The sequence below is a fragment of the Myotis brandtii genome, unplaced genomic scaffold (assembly GCF_000412655.1).
Source record: "Myotis brandtii unplaced genomic scaffold, ASM41265v1 scaffold525, whole genome shotgun sequence".
NCBI lineage: Eukaryota > Metazoa > Chordata > Mammalia > Chiroptera > Vespertilionidae > Myotis > Myotis brandtii.
In genome coordinates this window covers 3,918,170-3,940,535 of record NW_005369915.1, presented here as the reverse complement: position 1 = coordinate 3,940,535, position 22,366 = coordinate 3,918,170, and the positions used below count along the sequence as shown (strand labels likewise).

The 22,366-nt window shown below is 38.6% G+C and overlaps 1 protein-coding gene across 2 annotated transcripts in view; it reads right to left on the bottom strand.

Moving 5' to 3' along the window:
- The window catches only part of PPARGC1A (peroxisome proliferator-activated receptor gamma, coactivator 1 alpha), a 666,008-nt gene that overhangs the window by 14,186 nt on the left and 629,456 nt on the right, over positions 1–22,366 (bottom strand). For both annotated transcript variants that reach the window (XM_005877664.2, XM_005877663.2), the window contains 5 exons: positions 20,805–20,850; positions 20,622–20,695; positions 6,870–7,785; positions 6,180–6,284; positions 5,909–6,029 (listed from right to left, as the gene is read on the bottom strand). In XM_005877664.2, coding sequence (XP_005877726.1) covers positions 5,909–6,029; positions 6,180–6,284; positions 6,870–7,785; positions 20,622–20,695; positions 20,805–20,850 — 1,262 coding nt within the window. The remainder of the gene's footprint in view (positions 1–5,908; positions 6,030–6,179; positions 6,285–6,869; positions 7,786–20,621; positions 20,696–20,804; positions 20,851–22,366) is intronic.

Here is a 22,366-nt window from a genome sequence, read left to right as displayed (position 1 = left end):
CTTTGTATTGTTAAAGCCTTTATCAGAAAGTGTATAGAGCCTCCCAGTTAGCTGAAGAAAGCATGCAATGTTTCTCATCAAATAATAAGCTACTCCTAATAAAAGTGATTTGACTATGGATAAAAATAAAATCAGCCCTAGCTGGGTGGCTCACCTGGTTGGAGCCTCATCCTGTACTCCAAAAGGTTGTGGGTTTGATTCCCAGTCAGGGCACCTAGTACCTAGGTTTCAGGTTCAGTTCCTGGTTGGGGCAAGTACTGGAGACACTGACTGATATTTTTCTCTCACATCAATGTTTTTCTCTTTCCCTCTCCCTTTCTCTCTCTCTCTCTCTCTCTCTCTCTCTCTCTCTCTCTCTCTCTCTTCCTCTCTCTCTAAAATTAATAAAAACATATCCTTCAGTGAGGATTAAAATATATTTTAAAAATAAAATTAATAAGGAGGTTAACATTTATCATCTAAAATATATCAAGCACTGGTTGATGCTTTTCATGGGTTTATCTCACTAAAATGTTCTGCATTACTAACAACAAGAAACAGCCTGATAGAATTTGGATTTTCAGAACTTTTATTCTACATTTCCAAATTAGAATAAATGTTAAATCCTCCTCCTTTGCTAAGAAAAATGCATGTCAACTTTGGCAATGAAAGATTTGTGTTCATTGTCACATTAGCTACAAACTGACTTCCTCAAAAATTCCAAGGATAGTACAAATGCTATAGTTGAAATAGATGAGATGAATGGATAAATTCCATGCCATTTTTAGAATCATTGGCATAGTTAGGTCCTCTATCAAAAGGAAAAACCTGAGGGGGGTGGCCATAAAAAGATATGGATGGACAGAACAAAATGCCAAAACTCTGACAAAATCCAAAAACAAAAGGATTTTTTTTTCTTTTGCCTTTAATATTGATTACACACAACTAATTCAGTAGCCATTCAATGAGTTTATACTACTAGGGTGCACTCTTAGGGAGAAAACAAAACTACAGTATTCTGTTTTCCAAGTTACCCCCATCCCAGAAGTGCTCAGGCATGTTCCTTCTTAGGGTATAAGGTGGAAAAAATAGGAATAAACCCAGGTTAGTCTACTTAATAGACAATCTGCAAGTAAGAGCTCAGATGCAAGTAAACCTAGTGATAAGTCAGAAAACATGAAAATTATAGACTCAGAGTATATATAACTACTTGTGATAAAACTGCTAATTTCTAAATAGTGAGCTTAGAACTCAAAATATACTCACCCACCTGAAATATCTCTTGAAAAGGGCTGGAATAGAATGCTACTTAATTTTCTCCATTAAAAAGAGTAACTATGAGAAATTACACATTGCTTTTCATTTGGAAGAAGCTGATCATTATCAGTGATGATGCACTGTCCCTGGCTCCTGGGCTGCATACTAACCAACGGAGAAGAGAAATGAAATGCCACGGCCACTGCCCAAGCACATCTGGTTTTGGTTTTAAGCACTGAGCCATATCATAATGTCTAGATTTGCTCTTTTAATTAACATCCCATTATCATGTTTTCTGGCAGGAAACTGTACAAATTCCAAATGGAGCTGGACTTGGAAATCCGCAAGAAATTAGAGCAGTGACAGTTTAGACAGTAAGTACTAAACTCTGGCTTGCTCAGCTCCAATAAAACCTGAATTATTTCAAGCCTATGAGACTGAGAAAGGCAGAGGGTGAACTGGTTTCTGAGAAAGAGTTTAGATGGACATTGGAGGAAAGTATCAACTGAACCAATAGCAATATTCAACCAAAATGTATGATTCCGGGTTAGTTATTACTAATCAGTAGTCTTCGCTTAACTCTCTGATGTGGTGAACTCAAGTCAATCTGGACAGAGACTTTTAGAGGCATAGGCTATGAAAACTTTACAGACCTCCCAAACCATCTCCTTACAGAGCTCAAAGCAAAAGCAATATAGACCACAAAACAAAGGTAACAAAGTCTACCTTAATTCTGTAAAATATCTATTACTAAATGATTTGCACATTATTTTTTTCCTTATGGTGACTCTGCTTTGTTGGTCCCCTAATTATATGATTGATCAGAATTAATGTAAAATCCTGCACTACACCCAAAGTATTCCAAACATAATTTTCTACTCATTCACTACTTTAAGGGTATCTCAAAAATCTGAAGGGAAACCACCTACCCGACCAACTTGGGTGGACTGTCCTAGTTTCTTTAGCTGTTTCATGAATGACTTTTCAAGCTAATCTAGTCCAATGACTCAAAAATCATTGCCTGTATCTCTGTGCCCAAGTACATAAAAATAAACTTTGCAAAATACATTTTGGCATAAGAAAGCAGATTATTTTGAGGAAGGAAATCAATCAGAAAATCTTCCTGTGGGTAAACTCATTAAGTAGTTCCACTATGCCTCCAAGATAGACTTCAAAATCTTTATCATGACTTACAGAACCTTTCAAAGATCTGGCTACCATGGAGCCCTCCAGACTTATTTCTTGCTGCTCCTATACCCAAGTGTTCTAGTTAAATGACTATAAGATTCAAAATACTTTGCTTTTTTTCCAGAAATTTAGTATGAGTCAAAGCCTCTGCCTAGAATAGCAATGTCCAAGAAGAATATAATGCAGTTCATATAATTTTAAAATTTCTAAAAGGCACATTTTCAAAGTAAAAAGGAGCCAGAAAGTTAATTTTAATGATGTATTTTATTTAGCTTGATATATCCAAAAAAGCATTTCAACTTGTCATTGATATAAAAATATTAATGAAGTATCTTACACCCTTTTTGTAGTCTTTAAAATCCACATGATCTCACTCATTTGTGGAATATAGTGAACAACATAGACTGATGAACAGGGACAGATCCAGAGACAGAGAGGCAGCGATCAGACTGTCAAACTTCAGAGGGAAAGTAGGGGAGGGTGGGGGTAAGTGGGAGAGATCAACCAAATGACTTGTATGCATGCATATAAGCCCAACCAATGGATACAGACAACAGGGGGATGAGAGCATGAGTGGAGGGCGGGTTGGGGGTTAATGGGGGTATGAGGACACATATGTAATACCTTAATCAATAAAGAAATTAAAGATTGAAAAAATCCAATCACACTTTTAGTGCATTCAAATTTGGGACTAGCTGAATTAGCCACTTGGCTAATGGCTACTATGTTGGACAGCACAGGTTCAGCAAACCTTTGCCTTCCATCTCTTTGGTTACAGATAAATCTCACCCTTTTCAGGGATGACCTCCCTCATTCCCAGGTCTTCATGCCCACTATAGTACCTTAGATGTATCGTCTACAATAGCACTTAACACACCCCATTGCCTCTTTGTTTATCTTTATCTTAAGCTCCCTGGCTGTAGGACAGCAGGTCTTACCTAATTTTATATCCCCAGCACCAAGCAAATGTTTGTCACCTAAAGAGTCATGAGCTTTCACTATGTTAAACAGAAATAGCATATAGTTATTGAAGTGGGTATTGGTTTAACGGTGAGTCCCAAATCTTTATATTAAGTTCTTACTACCTATAGGTCACTGTGTCAGTAAACAATCTCTAGGTCATAGATTGTTGCTTTTTTAAAAAAAGTCAAAATTCACAAAAATATAAGGTTATTTTATAATTCTTTAATATAATCCAAGTTGTCATTTGCACTATAAAAGCCATCTTCCAAATAAAATTGATAAAAGATTGTCTTAGTCAAATAATTAACTATGAACATTCAACATTTGTGACACAATGAGAAGGTGGGGGTGGTATCTGCTTTCAAGCTGAGGTTGATGACCTCAAGATGCTTTTGGCTCAAGATGCTTATGGACTGTAGATCAATCACACTACTTGATCTATTTGGAAAGAGTTTAACTAGCAAAAAGGCACCTACCTTCCTTCCTTTCTTTTTTTTTGAAATTTAAATTCTTTATTGTTTAAAGTATTACATAAGTCTCCTTTTTTCCCCCATTAACCTCTCCCCGGCCACTCCCACCCCCCAGCACATGCCCTCATCCCTCAAGTCCCCATCTGTGTCCATTGGTTTTGCTCATATGCATGCAAATAAGTCCTTTGGTTGATCTCTTACCTCCTCACCCCCTGCCTTCCCTCATCGGTTGGACAGACTGTTCAATACTACCTTCCTTTCTTGACTCTAGCTAAGTATTTGGCACTAAATTATCTTTGAAGGAATAAAATAAGCACATGTAATTTATCTACATTTATTTATATAGCTTTGGTTATAGCTATGCAGTATTTTGCCCAAATGAGTAAGTATATTATTAAATAATTAATCTCTCTCTTTAATGGCATACTTCTAAAAAGAAACATGAAGGCTTTTATAAAATATGAATTTGCAAACACTGAAATAACTATTTTTCTTACAGGCTTATGCAACATGATTCTCTTTTATAAAGATTAACTATAATATGCCATATTAAAAGGCTTTGTAAGCTACATGGCACTATATAAATGTGAGTTATTATAATTATTGAATAGGCTATTAATTAAAAACAGCAAAATTAGAAATATTGAATTTTTAATTTTCATTAGTCTTCTTAAGTGTTAACTAATGACACTCTGGCAGATCTTAATATCACAGTTCATTTGAAAGTTGAGAAAAAAATGAGGAAAAGTGTTGTAATTTGCAAAAGACCCATGATTCAGTCTTAGGTAGATTTAAAGTTAAGTGACAGCAAACACCCTAGACCTTTAGCCTAAGTATTCAATCACATCTCCCTTTTTTCCCTTTGAGTGCCTACGATTAACAAATCTCTCATTTAACCTTTTTCCTCCAGCTGATAACTGTTGGCCAATGCTTGATTTTGACTTCATTAGTCAGTTCTTTTCTGTAGGTTTTTCAAGATTTTGTTGATGGCAATGGGTTTTCTTAAAGGAACCACATCCATCTAACCTCTAAAATTCCATTCCCTAAGTCTTGGATTCCTTGTATGCAAGATATGTCAAAAGCTGATCTTCATGGAAACGATTCTCAGCAGCTAGCAAGACAGGCAGCAGCTGCAATGAACAAAAGCAGTACCATTTCTAACCGATTAGCCATGGCTCCCTGGAGCACCCTGAGACTCTACAGGGGCTTGGTGGGAAACAGTGCCATAATCGATTAGGAATGTCTGCCATGGACAAGCACTAGATACTGACAACTGGAGTGTCTCATATTTGTCTTCCAAGGTCTAGATTGATAAGCAATGGGTGGGAGGTGGGGTAAAGTCTATCAGTTAGTAAGCAGCTGCTAAAAACGTACTGACCCACAGAGAAAAAAATTAATTTAACATAACCTAGATCTTTCCAGTAAAGAGTCAGTATGGTCTATATGTCATGTGAATGTAATGCCCTGCCATAAGTGGTGCCAAAATACATAATGGGTTATTGACAAATAGTTCATAAGAAATGTGATGAGTCAACTGCCCAGTTAGGTGTTGACCCAGCACAAGAAAGAAATGATGACTTTCTTAGCAAATTTTCCTCCACAGCCTCCTTTAAATCTAAGAGACCCAGTCTCTTCTTGGACAATATAATCCTCACACCTGCCAAAAAGACAGAACAGTGATCCCTCCTCATTTTCCACTCAGAGAAAAAAGCAAGAAGAACTCATCCATTGACCTGATGGAACCAGTGCCTGACTGAATAACTCTCTTCTGCCTCCATTTTTGAACACAGTAATGAGCTTCAAGATGAATGAGATGAATGAACTATACTGATTTAACATTTGGTTCTCCAAAGGGTCAGTACGGTCTATATGTCATGTGAAGGGAGATTGGGGACTCACTGATGTTTTAATGTCAAGAGGCTGGATATTGCATATTTTAACAAAGCCTTGGCTTTAGTTTATTTTTTAATCTACCAAAAAAAAAAAAGGAGAGAAAAGGAAACAAAAGAGAAACCCTCCTTTGAAATGAAAGTTAGCTCCAAGTTGCTTACAATTGCCTTCTGCCTCTGCCTCTCCCTTTGTTTGGCCCTTTCAGACTCGCGCTTCTCATACTCTCTGCGGTATTCTTCCCTCTTCAGCCTTTCGTGCTGATATTCCTCGTAGCTGTCATACCTGAGAAACACAACTTCATCATTAAGTCAACCACCTCCAGTGGCACGAGCAAAATGAATAATAAACTGGGGAGGGGCAGGGTTTAGATAACATCTTGTCATCTAAAGGCCCAGATGAGAGGAGCCCAAGGAAAATGACACGCATCATTACCTGGGCCTACGGCCGTAGGGTGATCTTGAACGTGATCTTGAGCACAGGGGAGAATTTCGGTGTGCATGGTGTCTGCAGTGGCTTGACTCATAGTAGTAGCAAGATCTGGGAGAGAGGAGAAAAACAAAAAGGGCATTTGCAACTGCAACTTAACCCCCGTTGATCGGCACGACTGAACATGCCCAGGAACGCTGTATTACATAAACTGGCTTTTTCTTCCTAGAGACTAGTGAGATTTCCCAGTGACAGTTTCTGATCATCTAGTCAGCTCAGAGGTCTGGGAGTGATGTGTTCTCTCCAGCGTCTCTTATTGATGTTAACGCCGAGCGCCAGTCTGGTACACTGGCAGCTTTATCTTGCATGGATCTCAACTATCCTTGCACAGGGCAGCTCTCCAGGTAATGGAAAAAGTTAGATGAGCAAGTTTCTTACAAATTGCTCTCTCTGATCTGACTGGCTCAAGGCACTGTGCTCAAGGCTGACAGATTTAAGAGAAGATGAGGAGCGATGTATGTGTAACAACAATCTCATTAGTTCAGTGACACCCGGAATGCAGTGTGAGGAGCTGGCCTGCCTGTGGGTTTAAACGTTTTTGGTTTGGGTGGGTTGTGGTGTTTTTTTGTTTGTTTGTTTGTTTGTTTTACTTCCTGGGAATGCCTTATGTTCTGGGTGGGTTTTGACAAGATTTACCTTGAGGAGGATCTACTGCCTGGGGACCTTGATCTTGACCTGGAATATGGTGATCGGGAACACGACCTGTGTCTAGAAAAGGACCTTGAACGAGAGCGCATCCTTTGGGGTCTTTGAGAAAATAAGGATTTGGGTGGTGAAACGGAATCTCTACATGGAGAGTTAAAGGAAGAGCAGGAAGGGGACACATCAAACAATGAATAGGACTGCGTGCCGTCCCAAGGGTAGTTCAGTTTATCACTTTCATCTTCGCTGTCATCAAACAGGCCATCCATGGCTAGTCCTGAATTTATAAACATAGGTAGTTTGGAGAATTGTTCGTTACTGAAATCACTGTCCCTCAGTTCGCTGGTCTTGTCTGCTTCGTCGTCGAAAACAGCTTGACTGGGATGACCGAAGTGCTTGTTGAGCTCGGCGCGGATCTCCTGGTCCTGGAGCTGTTTCCTGGTGCTGCAAGGAGAGACCTGCTTGCTCCCCTGCAGAGTCTCTCTCATGCAGCACGTGTCTGAATCCGTGGAGGAACAAATCTGCCCCTGCCCACTGGCGGAAGCATCTTTGTATTCTAGTTGTCTAGAGTCTTGGAGCTCCTGTGATATATTGATGAGTATTTCTGTTTTGGAATTGACTGACTGACAGTAGTCATGGTCACCAAACAGCCGTAGACTGGGCCGCTTGGCCTTCCTTTCCTCGTGTCCACTGGTGAGCACTGAGGCCTTGCTGAGTTGCGCATACAACTCAGATTGCTCGGGCCCTTTCTTGGTGGAGTTGTTGCCTTGGGTACCAGGACACTCGCTGTACCGGGGCTTCTTTGATGGCGGAGGTACCACAGTCTTGCAAGAGGACTTCAGCTTTGGAGAAGCCCTAAAAGGGTTGTCTTGGTTGGCTTTATGAGGAGGAGTTGTGGGTGGAGTTAGGCCTAAGGCAAAAAAATAAAATAAATAAAAAAAATGGTGGGGAGAGAAAGAGAGAAGAGACAGAGATAATGTTCTTCAATGCCAGAATACATTTTCCTAATTTTACTGAGATTTCAGACAATGGTTAAAACTGGGTGAAAAAGAAGGAAACTAAATTCATGACAACACCTGCAAAAGTGACTCTCTCCCCACTAAGCTCCTGTCTCCAAGAAAAGATGGATCAACTGTGCCAGGCAGCTATGTGAGTCATGAGATTGTGTATTTCAAACACCAATGCTGACAGACCTGCTTTCCAGGAAGCATTAATGCATCCCTCCTGGCCTCCACAGCACCAGGCATCACCAAAGGTCAGATTTTTTCAAGGGCATCACATCCTCTGCATTATGGAAAATGAACGCGGCGGAGCTCGGGGGAATCATGGAACAGCTTTGGTAGCTTTTGTCTGCAAAGCATGCTGCCAAGGATGCAAGTGGCTCAGGGGTTTTGTCCAATCAAGGAAATCTACCAGTGAAGCTAAAGAATTTGGAAACTTAAAAAAAAATAGATGGATGATGGCAAATGCGGGAATGATATAGGCAACATGGAGGTAAGTTCAGTAAAATACTACATAGGAAGGCAGGGAACTAGACAACTCTACAACTTGATGGCAACAATTCTTTGTCGCCACAGTTCATTAACTTAGTAAACCATGGCTAATGTAGGTATAATACATTCTTGTAAGCATAACTAATACATTCTGTCTAAAATATGGTTCTGCAGCAGAAACCAAAGTGAACAGTAACATGAATTATTGCAGTGACAGGGGACCATTTTATTAGAGCTCAACATTAGGGCAGGTTATGAGGCTGAAGGACTGAAAGGAAATCAAGCTTCAGCAACTAACTAATTTAAAATTTTTTAAATAAAGGAAAAGGGGGAAACCTCATCAGTTGTTGGTTGCCTTTCATGATTTTTCTACAGAAGGGCAGAAAGTTCCATCAGCAGTCCCTGTGGGAGAGTCCGTGAAGTATAGTTGCCTTATGAAGCGTCCCCCCTGAGTAGGTGATGCTCATCCCCTTAGACCGAGGAAGGGTAATTGTAATACAGCTTCTGAGTCCAAGGAACTTTGAAGAAGGGAAGACTGGAGTTCAAATGACTTCATGCTTTGGAGGGAACATTTTAGTTTACAATATACTTTCTATTTAGAAGAATGGGTGAATGCTATTCAGCAAAAAAGAACTTCAAGTATGCTAACAAGCCTGGGGTTAGACTTAAGGCAACTGCACATTTCAAGGAAAGGCAGAAAAATTCTACCTTACTGGGGGGGAAAAAAAAGTGTGTGTGTGTGTGTGTGTGTGTGTATTTATATAGAGAGAACCAAGTAGGTCACAGAAAGCCATGTGAAATTTTGGTATGAACAGGTAGACGTCGCCTCTCTCTCCTACTTTACAATAAAGGAAATTTACATCTTACCTAAAATGAAATTGTTTCTGCCACTCTTTGGCAATTTTATTATGCATAGCTAATTCTGCCTTATGAGGGAATAAAGGGGACAAAGATGCAAAGTGGTTTCACTTTGGAAATCCATCCCAGAAAAGTTCAGAAAGACCAGAAAATACAAACACAAAGAGAAATATCTGAGTCTCATAAAAGCTTCCCTTTATTAACAGCCCCTCTGCCTACCCCTCGTTGCTTATAGATAATAAGGAGGTGACATATTATTGAATGAACCACCCAGGTTACTGAGACACTCTCCTTTCTTCCCTTTTTCATGGACAAATATGACTTTTACTCAATTTTAGAAATTCCTATGTGGTCAATCTTTTCTTTGCTCTCTCTTTTTTCTTTTTTTTCTTGTTTCTTTACCTTCTGCATTGCCCATTCACACATACTGATTTCTACCACATGCTACCTTCAATTACCATGGCAACAAATTTAAAGATACTAATACCCAGCAAAGAAATGACAAGTTCTCAAATATTTCTCATAGAAAACTAAAATGCACAAAGAAACAATGCTGGATAATCTCTCTTTGCTGAGTAAATAACAGTCAAATATTCCAAATGACATACATAGCCCTTGAATTGGGGGAAATGACATTCAACATTCTAAAATCCTAACTCCATAAATCTTTTCATGACACCTCAGATGAAGGTAATTTTTACTTTTCCAATAACTTACTGCCAGGATCAACCACTTGATACTTATCAGAGATAGCTGTATAGTCTTGCTTACCTTTTTTGAATGTGAATTATATCTTGTCTCTTCAAATAGATTATAAACTCTTAAGAGGATGTCTTATTTTTGCAAAAACTTGGGCTTATTTTTGCAAAAAGTTGTACTCTTTTTTTGTTTTTATTTTTCTAGATCTTCCTTCACTGGTGAATTCCACATTGCAGTGGCCCAAGGATCACTTGGGAAGCTGCTTAAACATTTGTAATGAGCTGGTTCACAGACCACATATAGAGAGCCACTGTCCTACAGAGCCCATGAGGCACACTGCCTTCTACTCAGGTCCGTGTATTTTGACAGACATTCTAGGCTTATGAAAAGAAAGCCTAAACTTCAGAAACACCAAATTAGGCCACTATTAAAGAGAGACTAGTTCTAAAAATAACTCAGCTATCTAGGGATTTTAAATATAGAAACCCTTTTTAGTCTTGAACATGTGAAACCCTTGTCCTAGTACCTAAGCTCATTACCACTTAAATAAGTGACTCTCAAGTTGCTCTTGGGAGTGGCGATACCCTGATTGTAGTGTCTTTGAGTTAAAAACAGAGCCTTTCACCTCCTTCACGTATGGGGCAGCCTGTGGCAACTGAAGGGACAGTCCCTGAACTCCTACTGTGCCTTGGATGCTACCCACACCAGCCGCTGGTGTTTCAGAGACTACGCCCTGGGGCCGCTCTGTTCTTTCTAATAAAGATAAAAAATTAAAATGTGTCTTTAGAATCTGAAGTGTATATTCTTACATATGTGCTTAAAATGTATAGAAACTCTCTGAGATAACCAAATAGACCCTGGGAGTGAAACTATCAGGGCTGTAAATTTCTATGTACACTACTTGTTAAAACAAATAATTTCTTGCTTAGTGGATGGAAGTTACTTTAGGATTAGTGAGTAGGTGGGTAGGGAAAATATTTTAGGTGATTCCTTAAATTGTTTAATATATATTTTTATTGATTTCAGAGAGGAAGGGAGAGGGAGAGAGAGATAGAAACATCAATGACGAGAGAGAATCATTGATTGGCTGCCTCCTGCAAGCCCCACACTGGGAATTCAGGCCACAACCAGGGCATGTGCCCTGACTGGGAATCAAACTCTGACCTCTGGGTTCCTAGGTTGACGCTCAACCACTGAGCCAAGCTGGACGGGGAGATAATTCCTTAAACTTTTTACTGTTTACTGAAGCATCTTTAATCAGGGAGTGCCTTCAAGCAAGACTGAGACATCTTAAGACTCACAAGACCTCCAACCACCAGTGCCTAATTGAAAATCTATTTCCAGAGACAGTTGAAACCCAAAGCAAAACAACAATGTAAGAAGCACTTTTTTTTTTTCTTTCCACATAGTGTCAAACTTTTAAGAGTGGCTGATGGGACGGGGGACCCCTTGCTGCACCCAAACTAATTAGATTGCTCTCACCCCATCTCCCCTGCCCAGATTTTTTCTCCTGTGGTAGGAGAGTAGTCAATACCAATTCCTTTATGCCACTACTTTTGCTCATCTTCCCACTAATCGCCGGACCCTCCATTTCATCCCACCAGCCTAAGCCAACAGTCAAATGCCTCCCATAACCTCCAGATTATTTCCCGTGTGTTGATTTCCTGGGGAATGTGTACACTTTGGTGTTGACAGTACAAGGTATATTCCGTGCTCTCTCTTGAACTTAGCAGGTTTCGACAGATTTATGGGAGGACAGATGGCCATTACAGGCTGAAGGCTGACAAGAGGCAGTTCAGAGCATTGTTAACACACTTGCACAAACTCTCAGCAGTGCAGCTCTGTGCAGAATGTAATTCAGCCTATAGCTTTTTTATTGCTGCCTATTTTCTTTTGTCAAAAGAGCCTGCTGTGCAGAGCAACAAATGGCTGCTATTACCCAGAATGTAATGGGTGTCAGACAAATCACGTAACACAAACAATCAAGAGTATGTAGGTCATATTTCAACAGAGCACAACCTTAGCAATATTTATGATTACTGCATTGAAATGTGCTCTATAATAAACAAGTACCTCTACATCACTCACACTTACGCACTTCTGCACAGCAGATCCGGGAGAAGTGGCACACACTCTACAGTCATCGTTTTAAACAGCCCTTTGATTTAAAAAAAAAAAAGTCGAAGGCAAGTTTTGTTTTGTTTTGTTTTTCATTATGTGCCATAAAACGATTTTCTTGGAGGAGTTCTCTTTTGGGTTTCTTTGTTTAATTGAATGACTCTGGTAAATGGTGAGTCCTCTGCTCTGTTTTCTGTGCTCCACTATCCACCCAATGACTGCAGCGGGATCTTTATTGCAATAGTTTACAGCATTTTACAGAATCTCCTGCTAAATCTGGGACTTGCTTTGGAGTGTATTTGACAGTGAGATTTTTCTTCTGTCGCACGCCAATTCAGTTGCTGCTTAAGGAAAAAACAACGAGAAGATGAGTATCTGTATGTTTAAAAACTCACCAAAAAAGGAGGATCGGGCCAACAGAAGTGTGTGACTTGTCCTATTCACATACTTTGGGCCTCGAGAACTTGGAGGAGGTGTCAAGAGGGCATAGGAAAGGCTGATACTCAGTATGAGCTGTTATTGCTACATGAATTGTTAGAATATTTCTTAATCTAAGCTCCTCCAGTGCCCTCTGCCCACCCCCAGGACTCCTGGGAGCTCCATGAGAGCAGCAACCAAAGTGTTAACAGTAGACACGGAGGGGCCCCCCACACCCTGCTCTGGCCCAGAGTGCCTCCACCCCTATTACTTTTTAAGTATTTCCTATATCACCCCTGATTGCAGGGGAACAAACTGGCCTTACAGCAAAGCTTCAGAACATTCCTGTGGCATGTGACTAATTCCCCAACTGTTGCTCAGGGAAGATGAAGATCTTATCATTGACCCTGTGCACTCTCCCACAGAGCAGGGGCAGGAAGGGGAGCAGGGTGAGAATGAAAAGGACCTGGTTTTCCAGGTGTCTGCCACCAAAGCCTCCCAAGCTAATAAGGGAGAGGAAATTGCTTTGTGATTCTTGTTTAAAGAAACACGATAGTACCATTTCCAGAAAGAAAACAGAACAAAGAAATTATCTTTCCCAATGTTGGGTCAAGATGGATGAGATTAAACAGAGAAAATGAATGATATGTTTGAAATGTGGAAGGAATTCCTGACAGTCAGAGTTGGCAAAAGTTGCAATGTTCTGTAAAGAGAACTTGTTGGGTCTCTGTTCCTTGGACTCTTCGCGCCCAGGAATGGATTATATGATCTGTCAAAATCACTTTCCAGTTCTCTGATGCTGTGGTTTTTCCTTTGAAAACTAATGACCACGGCTCATATTTTGCTTTGGTCTATTTCCCCAAAGATAAGTCACATAACAAAAGAAGTATATACAGACAGGGTAGAGCAAATTTATGCTGTTTATCAATATCCCATCCAGCACAATGAACTTTTAAGTGGGAAGTTTAAAAAAGAAAATATAAAACTCCACATAAAAGAAGACTAAAAAGTTAAAAATTGATTGGTTAATGAGTGGGTTTTTTTAAATGCAAGTCCATTGATGTGCACTTTGAATGATTGCCCATTTAAACCGAGGAAAAACATTAAGTGAAAAATAAATGAGACCAAATTATACGCCCACTATCATCAAAACCATGGGGGGAAAATATATCAAAGGAAGAAAAAGATTGCTAAGACTTAGTGTGTTAGGGGGATGAGACTGCTGATTATGCTGCTCCTCTCATTTCCCTAATTAGTTATAAATTAGTTATATTGCTTTTTATTACTTGTATAGTAATAACAATAAAACAACTTACATATGTATGTGCCTATACATATCCATGAAATTTTGGGGTCAGTCACTCTGGTCCCTAACCAAATTTCTTCCTGTCTTGTGGTTAAAACCATCATCTTGTTCAGCTGACATTGCTTTGCCATTACCATTTGAGAAACAAAAAGTCTAGTGCTCTGAAAATTTCCATATGCAATAGAGTTGAATGCCGTCTGCCAAAAGAGCATTCTCTTTTCTCTCATCTTGCTTTACTAACAGCTACTGTATTTTGAAATCACATTAGTTTTTACACCTGTAAAAGAGAAGTGGTTTTTTTTTTATCAGCCAAAATGAGCTAGTTTGGGACAATCACAAAGTCAGACCAGCTGGCAATACCTACTAAAGCAAACTTCCTATCTCATCCCTCCTGTTTCCCAAAGACTCCGCAGATGGGACAGAGGGATTATTCAGGAGGTCTTAGAATTTTGTTGACTCTTTATATTTCCACTGAAATGTTTGGAAAATTTCACTAAAATTTGTCAGAGTAAAGGAAAACAAGACATCAGAAAAGCTTGGGCAACAGCTTGGTATGATTCTTCTGCCACAACCCAACAGATTAAGTTTGTAGACCCAGGATCAACAAATCAACAACACGAATGCTGTTTCTACCCTGTCCACCCCCCTGCTGCACCTATGGCAGACATCACTAATTGATCATGACATTCCTACTGAGCACAGACTTGGCCTTAGAATCCTTCTCAACACAATGCTCCTGGCAGCCAATACCAATCAATGACACTTGGCAAGTGAAATGAAACCTATTTAACATAACAGATGTCGACTACTATCTTTAAAATCCAGGCTTCAGGAAAGAAACATAATGTCTAGTCAGACAGACCTGCTTTGAACCCTGGGTTCACCAAGGAGCTAGAATCAACATAAAACTTTTTCCTCAACAATTAACTGGGCAGAGAGTAAAAAAGATGATATCTGTGCGGTGCTATTAGGGAGTGCCTATGCTGTAGAATTAGTAGCAATAGTAACTGTTGTTGAAAGAATATCAAAGAGGACATTTCTACCTTGATTTGGTAAATCCCACACCCACACAAAAAGCAGTATATGTTTAATTTCATGGGGACTTAATGGGGTTTTGCCATAAGAACCCATAATTTCATATATTAAAGTTCCAAAGAGGAGATAACATTAACTCAATTAAAGATCATCAAAAGATGACAAGATGTGCAATGACCTTAGTGGATGAAGTTAACGTAGTAGTTAAATAGCTAATACTTATTGAACACATATATGCTGGTACTGGACCAAGTCTTTTTCATGTTTTTTCTCATTTAATCCTCATGGTGACTCAATAAAATGCAGGTATACTTATCATCTTCATTTGATGCATAAGGATCCTGAGAATGACAGAAGTTTCTTAAATTGACCAAAAGCCATACATCTAGATAGGGGTAGATTCAGAATTTGAACTTAGATTAGTCCCATATCAGAGCCAATGTTCCTCACAGCTTCACTAAGCTACACTATCTGTTTTTTGAAAATCAAAATAAATTACTTTTATTTGGAGCATTACTGCTTATAAAGTGTATTGGTTCAGGTTAAACTACATGAAATTGCCATTTTTGTATTTCCAAAATGGTTGAATACTGGCGATTTTAAGTTTGAACCTATAATTTAGTCCTTTGAGTCAGACAGTAATTTCATTTGGGAATTATAAATAGGGCTTTAAATTTCAGGAATCTCAGTTCTAGAGAAGAGTAAGGATATTGAAAAATGTTCTAGAAATAAAAAGATGAAGGAGGGAAAGTACTTGTGTTATCCTGCATATTTCCTTGCTGATTTCACTGTCCCTGTCAAATTCCTTTCTCCTAAATATCTCTTTGATTTCCTTCCTTCTTGCTTCTACTCCAACAATATCTTCTCCTCTTTCTACCTGTACACTTCAAAATCTTATACACATATTTTTCTCCCTTAAGGCTCTCCAAGTTTACCACGTGGAGAGCCCAATTCCCTCCAAACTCCTTTCTATGGATCACTTCACTCACTCACTGTATAATCAGATTGTCTTAATGCTTCTTTCAGTCCTGAACTGCCTTTGCATTTTCTTTTCAATCTTCTGTAATCATTATATATAACTTGAAGCCATGTTATAGGGTTCCCTTTGATAACTTCGTTCCTCCCTTCGGTGATTTTCTGAGGCATAACTGGTGTTGGTCACATTCTCCAAACACTACTATACAACAAATTTTACTCAAGGTTTTTAGAGGAGCTGGAGATCATGTACATCACACATTTCAGATCCACAGTAGCTCTGCCAAAAGAGCAAAACAAAACTCTCCTCCACCAGTCTCCTCCTCCATACATCACCCTCCAGGCATGTTCCATACTTCTTCCAGCTTTCCTCAGCATCCTCCAAGTTCCTCCTCACCCCTTGTTTTCCTATAGCTCTAAATTTCTTCTCTGATGCAATGCAATTTGGCCTACCACCGCTTCTCTAATTTGCATCTTCACGCTTACAGCCACCATGCTCAATAAACTAAAAAAAATGCCCCTTGTGCCCACCTTTCTTAGGAGGTAACTGAACATTATAAATAATAAATGATATTTCCCCTTTATGTTTCTCATACAATGTGTTCTCTTCTCCGAACAGCCTATGAGCCCACTCCTTAAACAGGAAAACATTTACCAGCATCTACTATGGCACTATGCTCCATGGATTAGTCTCTCTGTTTGACACTTGCTGTGCATCCATCAACCAAGAGCTATCATATTGCAAGCACAGAGTAGGCATGAAAAATACGTTGTTAAATTGATTTCCATTGTACCCAATCATCTTTCAAAGCACCAAGAAAAAGGGATTTAAACACGTAGAAGAATTCTGGTACACTGACAGAAATAAATCCACTGTATATGTTTTTAAAGATTATAAGTACTTTTAAAGTATTTTCTATAAATCTCTACCTGCCTTTCAATAGTGTAGGCTACTATCCATCAAAATTATGACTAAATTGCTTAATATTAGTTATCAATAAGAGCAACATTAAAACTTCTGGTAAAAAATCAAAGTAATTGATTTTTTATAACAACATAATCTCACTAATAGAAGAAATGCAATTTAAATGATATGTTCATACACATAAATTAACAAAACATTTTAAAAACAAAGACACCCGATGCTAGAGAGGAGGAGATAAAACAAGTATATCCAAAGAGTGTTAATAGGATTATAAATAGAAATACCCTTTTCAGAAAGCAATGTGGCAATAGATATCACAAAGCCCCCAAAGTATTTATGTCCTTATATTCAGTATGAATAACTACTATAAATTTATTTTGAGAAAATCAGAATAAGACATTTATGAATGAAGATGTCCACTGCAGTAACAACCTAAATGTATAACAGTAGGGGTATTAATAAGTAAATTTAGATGTACCTATTCAAACTAAGGTTATATTGCATCCTAAAAGCATTATAATAAAGAGCCATGATGATACAAAAATTCATCATTAAAATGTTAATGGAAAACTGGGGAAGCAAATTCACATATATATGAATATATACAAAAAGATCACAGATATATAAAAATATCCATAGAAAACAATGGTATAGTTATCTTTGTATCTTAGAACCATGAATAGGTCTGCTTTGGAAAAAGCAAGGAGGCCTCTGTGTTTTGAATAGAGGGACTGATGCAGCTCTCTGAATTACTTAACAACTGAAGGCTCTCTGCTGACAACACTTCCAATACAGTAGTTGGGCAGCAAGTCTTTTCTGAAAGAGGCATTTGGGGGTGGGGGCAAATCTTGCTCAACACAACTGAGTCTAGTGAGAATGTCGTTATAAAACAATGATGGCTGAGGCCAGGTTGATAGGGGTGAAAATAATGAGTTTCTGAATAAGTTCTTGAGGGATAGAGATAACTGGATTAATGGTATATTGCATGTGGGTTATAAGATAAAGAGGGAGGTCAAGAATGGCTCTGAGGATGGATTTATGGTAGATTGGATGTGGGTTATAAAATAAAGAGTATTTTGGCCTGAGCAACTAGAAGAATAAAGCTGCCATTAGCTGAGATGGGGAAAGCTGTAGATGAGACAGGTTTGGGGAAAAAGATCAGGAGTTTGGTTTAGGACAGGTTAGGCTGAAGCTGCTTAATAAACATCTAAGTGCAGATATCAGATAGTTAGATATATGACTGAAGGGGAGATATCTGATCTGGAGATGTACATTTGGAAGAATTTTTAAATTTATTTTTAAATTTACAGCAAAATTCTTCCTTCTGTTGTATAGTTTTATAACTTTTGAACAATGCATATTTATGAAACCACCATCACAATCAAAATGCAGAACTGTTCCGTCATTTTTCCCCATTTACTTACCTCTGCCCAGCCCCTTCCCCGCCCCCAGACTTTCACCACCCTATTGTCTGTTGTCCATGGGCTATGCATATCCTCTATAATAAAAACCTAATATGCAAATTGACCAAACACAGAATGACCGATGGAATGACTGGTTGCTATGACACACACTGACCACCAGGGGGCAGATGCTCAATACAGGAGCTTCCCCCAGCCCACAGACCCCAGGCCAGCCAAGGCAGGTGCCAATGGGGGGCTCCCAATCACCCCACCGGTTGCCTCCCACAGAGGGAGACAACCGGCGGCATGACAAAAAAAAAAAAAAAAAAAAAAAAAAAAAAAGAACCATGAATAATTTTTCTACCAGTTTATATTATTGACATTTTACAGTAAAGTTTATTATTTATAATTAAAAATAATAAAAAAAGTATTTATTTAATACAAATCTTGGTTTTGGTATATATCATGGAAACTTTCTCAACCCTCTCTAAAAGAAAGTAACTGACCACTACAACATTCTGAACATTTTTAGTTAATAGATTTCTTTCAGTTAACTTGTCACAGTAGGCCATTTTTTCAAACCAGTTAATGTCCATTATACTGGTGACTAAAATTATGTGAGAAAATAAAATATCATGTAAATAAAATATCAGTAAAAAAGTTGTTTCTATAAAAAGACCCTGTAAAGACTAAATGAAGGGCTGCCAAATGTTGTAGATTGGTGCTAATGAAAAGCACTGAGGAAAAATGAAGACTTATGATTGCAATTTATATGAAAGTCATAAAAATCTAGAATGGTTCTACACTAAGAGTACCACACAAATATCTTTAACTCTTTTATTTCAAAAAGTAAGAAACAAAAATGGGACCATCCACAATGCATTATTAGTGAGGCTTGTGACAGAAAGATGCCTACTTAAGTTTGCCTACTTAAGTTCAAAGTAAAGGTTTCTGTTTTCCACCAAAATTTGATATTTTAATGTATATTTATGTTTTAAGCAAAAGTGAAATGACAAGACAAATGTATAGTTTAATCAACACTTCGGATAAAACCACCAAATACTCATTCTCATTGATCTGATATGAAGACCTCTACTGCATGCAGTATATACACAAAAGAATAACTTATAATCATATATGTAAATTATAATTCATTTAAACAATTATGTATGCCTATGCTTATAAGCAAATATATATGTATGTATATGTGTATAGGCATATAAAGATATATTTGTATATATGTGTATATATATATATGAGTCTACATACATACACACATATAAAATATATGTAAATACCATGAAATTAACTACTCTACTGTTTTACCAAATCGTGCGATCATGCAATAGATCTTTCATATGGAGGTAATTTAGGAAACTTAAAGTGTGAAGTTAAACTTAGCGACAATGACCACGATGCATGTAGGCACTGTGGTTCTGGTCGAAAGCATCTTGTTTAACTTACTGTTCCTTTACCCTTATCAGCAATGGCCAGAGCCAAAAAATTTCTTGTTCAGACATCCTAAGGTTCACCTTCTGGTGGGGTTCAAGTCCCAAAACTTAAAGCTCTGTGCAAAGACACCATTTACAACCAAATCAGAAGTCTGCTTTGGAACTCTTGGTTTAGTAAGTTTCTCAGAGTTCAGTCCAAGTTTTTAGTGCTCCTTCCTCTTCAGTATGTGAAGTCAAGACTGGCTAAATGAGTTCAGAAGTCCAAATGGTGAAGGAAATAGCTCTTCTTTAAAATATATATAAGAACGTTTTGTATTGGTGAATGGGTATATTTTCATGTTTCTCCTTTGCTGAAAAGATATTAAAATGGTAACATACAGAGGAGAGCATTGCACTGTTAGGCACACCAGAGAGTGAGAAAACATTCCAAGTGAAGCATTGAGAAGTAGTAAACCTGGCTTTAAACATTTGCTCCTTGCTTTCTCGCTCTGTGATCTTGGGCAAGTTACTCAACATCTCTGAACCTTATTTCTTCATCTTAAAAATGAGAGAACTACCACCATCCTTATGAGGTCTTATGAAATTAGCCCAAACCAATTATGTGCCTGGCACATTTATTGAGAGGGAGATCAGTAAATGTTCACTTCTCCTACTACTCAAGTTGTGGTGTCTTACTCTGAAATAGGGTTATTTGAGGATCCAAAGCAGTAATACATATGGGGGAGGGAGGAGCGAAAGTAGGTTTATAGTTGTGAGTGTGCAAAACAGTTTATTCTTGCATTATTTATTAATTACTGTATTATTTTCATACAAACAACTGTAAACCTACTTTTGCCCCACCCTGTATACACCAGACTCTTGCTCAAGTCTGACCCACAATAAATATCATCTCTTAAAGTAAACAACTAGAAATATTTATAGACAACTTCTTATCCAATGTTGTTTGTTCTCTATTATTGTCATTAATCACACAAAGAAAACAATCTATTTAACATATATTAATCACACACACACACACACACACACACACGCACACACACAATTCCAAGTGAAATGTAAGGCTCACCTGCAGTTCCAGAGAGTTCCACACTTAAGGTTCGTTCAATAGTCTTGTTCTCAAATGGGGAACCCTTGGGGTCACTGGAAGATATGGCACATTTATAAAAACAAACTGAAATGGAGTTGCTGTAGCCAAATGTATTAGAACCCCCTTCCCTTTCTGAAAATGGTTACATTTCTTAATACTTACTTTGGTGACTCTGGGGTCAGAGGAAGAGATAAAGTTGTTGGTTTGGCTAAAGGAAAAAAAAGGAAACTAATTATGAAATATTGAGTGTTTTTTTAGATTTGTTTTCTTGCTACAACTGTCAGTGGGAAACTGGAAACTGTAAATCAAAAGTAAGGAAATCCCTGAATATTAGATCAAAGTCAGACGACAGTCCATTATGCTAAAAAAAAAAAAATCCAAGCAACATTTGTATCAGAAAACTACCATTCAAAAAACATACAAAAATCGAGTTTAAAAAAAAAAGGTAGCATCCCTGTTAAGGATATCAAATGTGCATTATACCATCAGAAGGAAATAATGTTTTCTATTTGAATTTGGAATACAGTACACGGTTTGTTTAGACAAGAAAAGAGCAGAGTAACTACAAGATGACAGAACGTTATGAATATTCAGTTGATTTTTCTCCTAAAACATATAATTTTATATCTAGCCTGAGAATAGGTTATTTGTATGAGGCCAAAGCTCACCCAATAACCATTCCCTTCACTAAAATGAATTCAGAGATTATGGCAAATTTTGGACATTGATCCAGATGGCTGAAAAGGAGCTCAGATTCTCAAATCTGATAAACAAGTAAAGTAAGATACTATATTTATCAGTTGAGAGACCCAGAGCTTTGTAAGGAGAGCTCACCTACTTCCCTTTATGCTTCCTAAATTTTACCTATTACAGAAGGCATTTCCCAATTATAAAGGGTGAAGTAAGAAGCTTCTTCTTACTCCAAAATTTCAATTGCTACTCTTCAGCAGTCTTGTATTTTGAACAGAAGGAGGGGAAAGCAAAATGAGAAATGCCCTTGGGATATATACCTACATATCTATAATTATAAAAGCGCAATATGCTAATTAGACCTGATGTCCTCCCAGAGGTCCTTCCGGGACGAAGCTGGGGCTGTAGCCACGTGGTCTAGGCAGCTGCCGATGGCTGCGAGGGAGGGATCCAGGCAGCCGCCCCCTACTGCCAGGGAGGAATCCAGGCAGCCGCTGAGGCTGCGAAGGCCTACTCTTGCATGAATTTCATGCATCAGGCCTCTAGTCTACACTAATAAAAAAGAAACATGGTAATTGGCGTACGACCGCTACCCTTTTCATTGGCTAATCAGTGAGTATATGCAAATTAACTGTCAGCCAAGATGGCGGCCGGCAGCTATGCACTGAAGCGAACAGGGAGGCTTACTTGCTTCAGTGACTGCGGACTCCAACATTCCCCGCCTCACTTGCCAGCCTCTCAGCTGCAACTCTAAGCAACTATTACTATGTTGCAAATAAGAAGCTAAACAAACCCCCAGAAACTGGCTGTCAGTCAGCCCCGGACCGCAACATTGTATCGATGTTTTCAGCAGCGAGTCCTCAGAGCTAAAGCTGGCCCAGAATAAAAAAATAAAAAAAAGGAAAACAAGGAGTGGTTGGAAGCTTCAGTCACTCGCTTCCGGAAAACAGCCCTCAGCCCCTCACCCAGACTGGCCAGGCACCCCAGTGGGGACCCCCACCCTGATCCAGGACACCCTTCAGGGCAAACCAGCC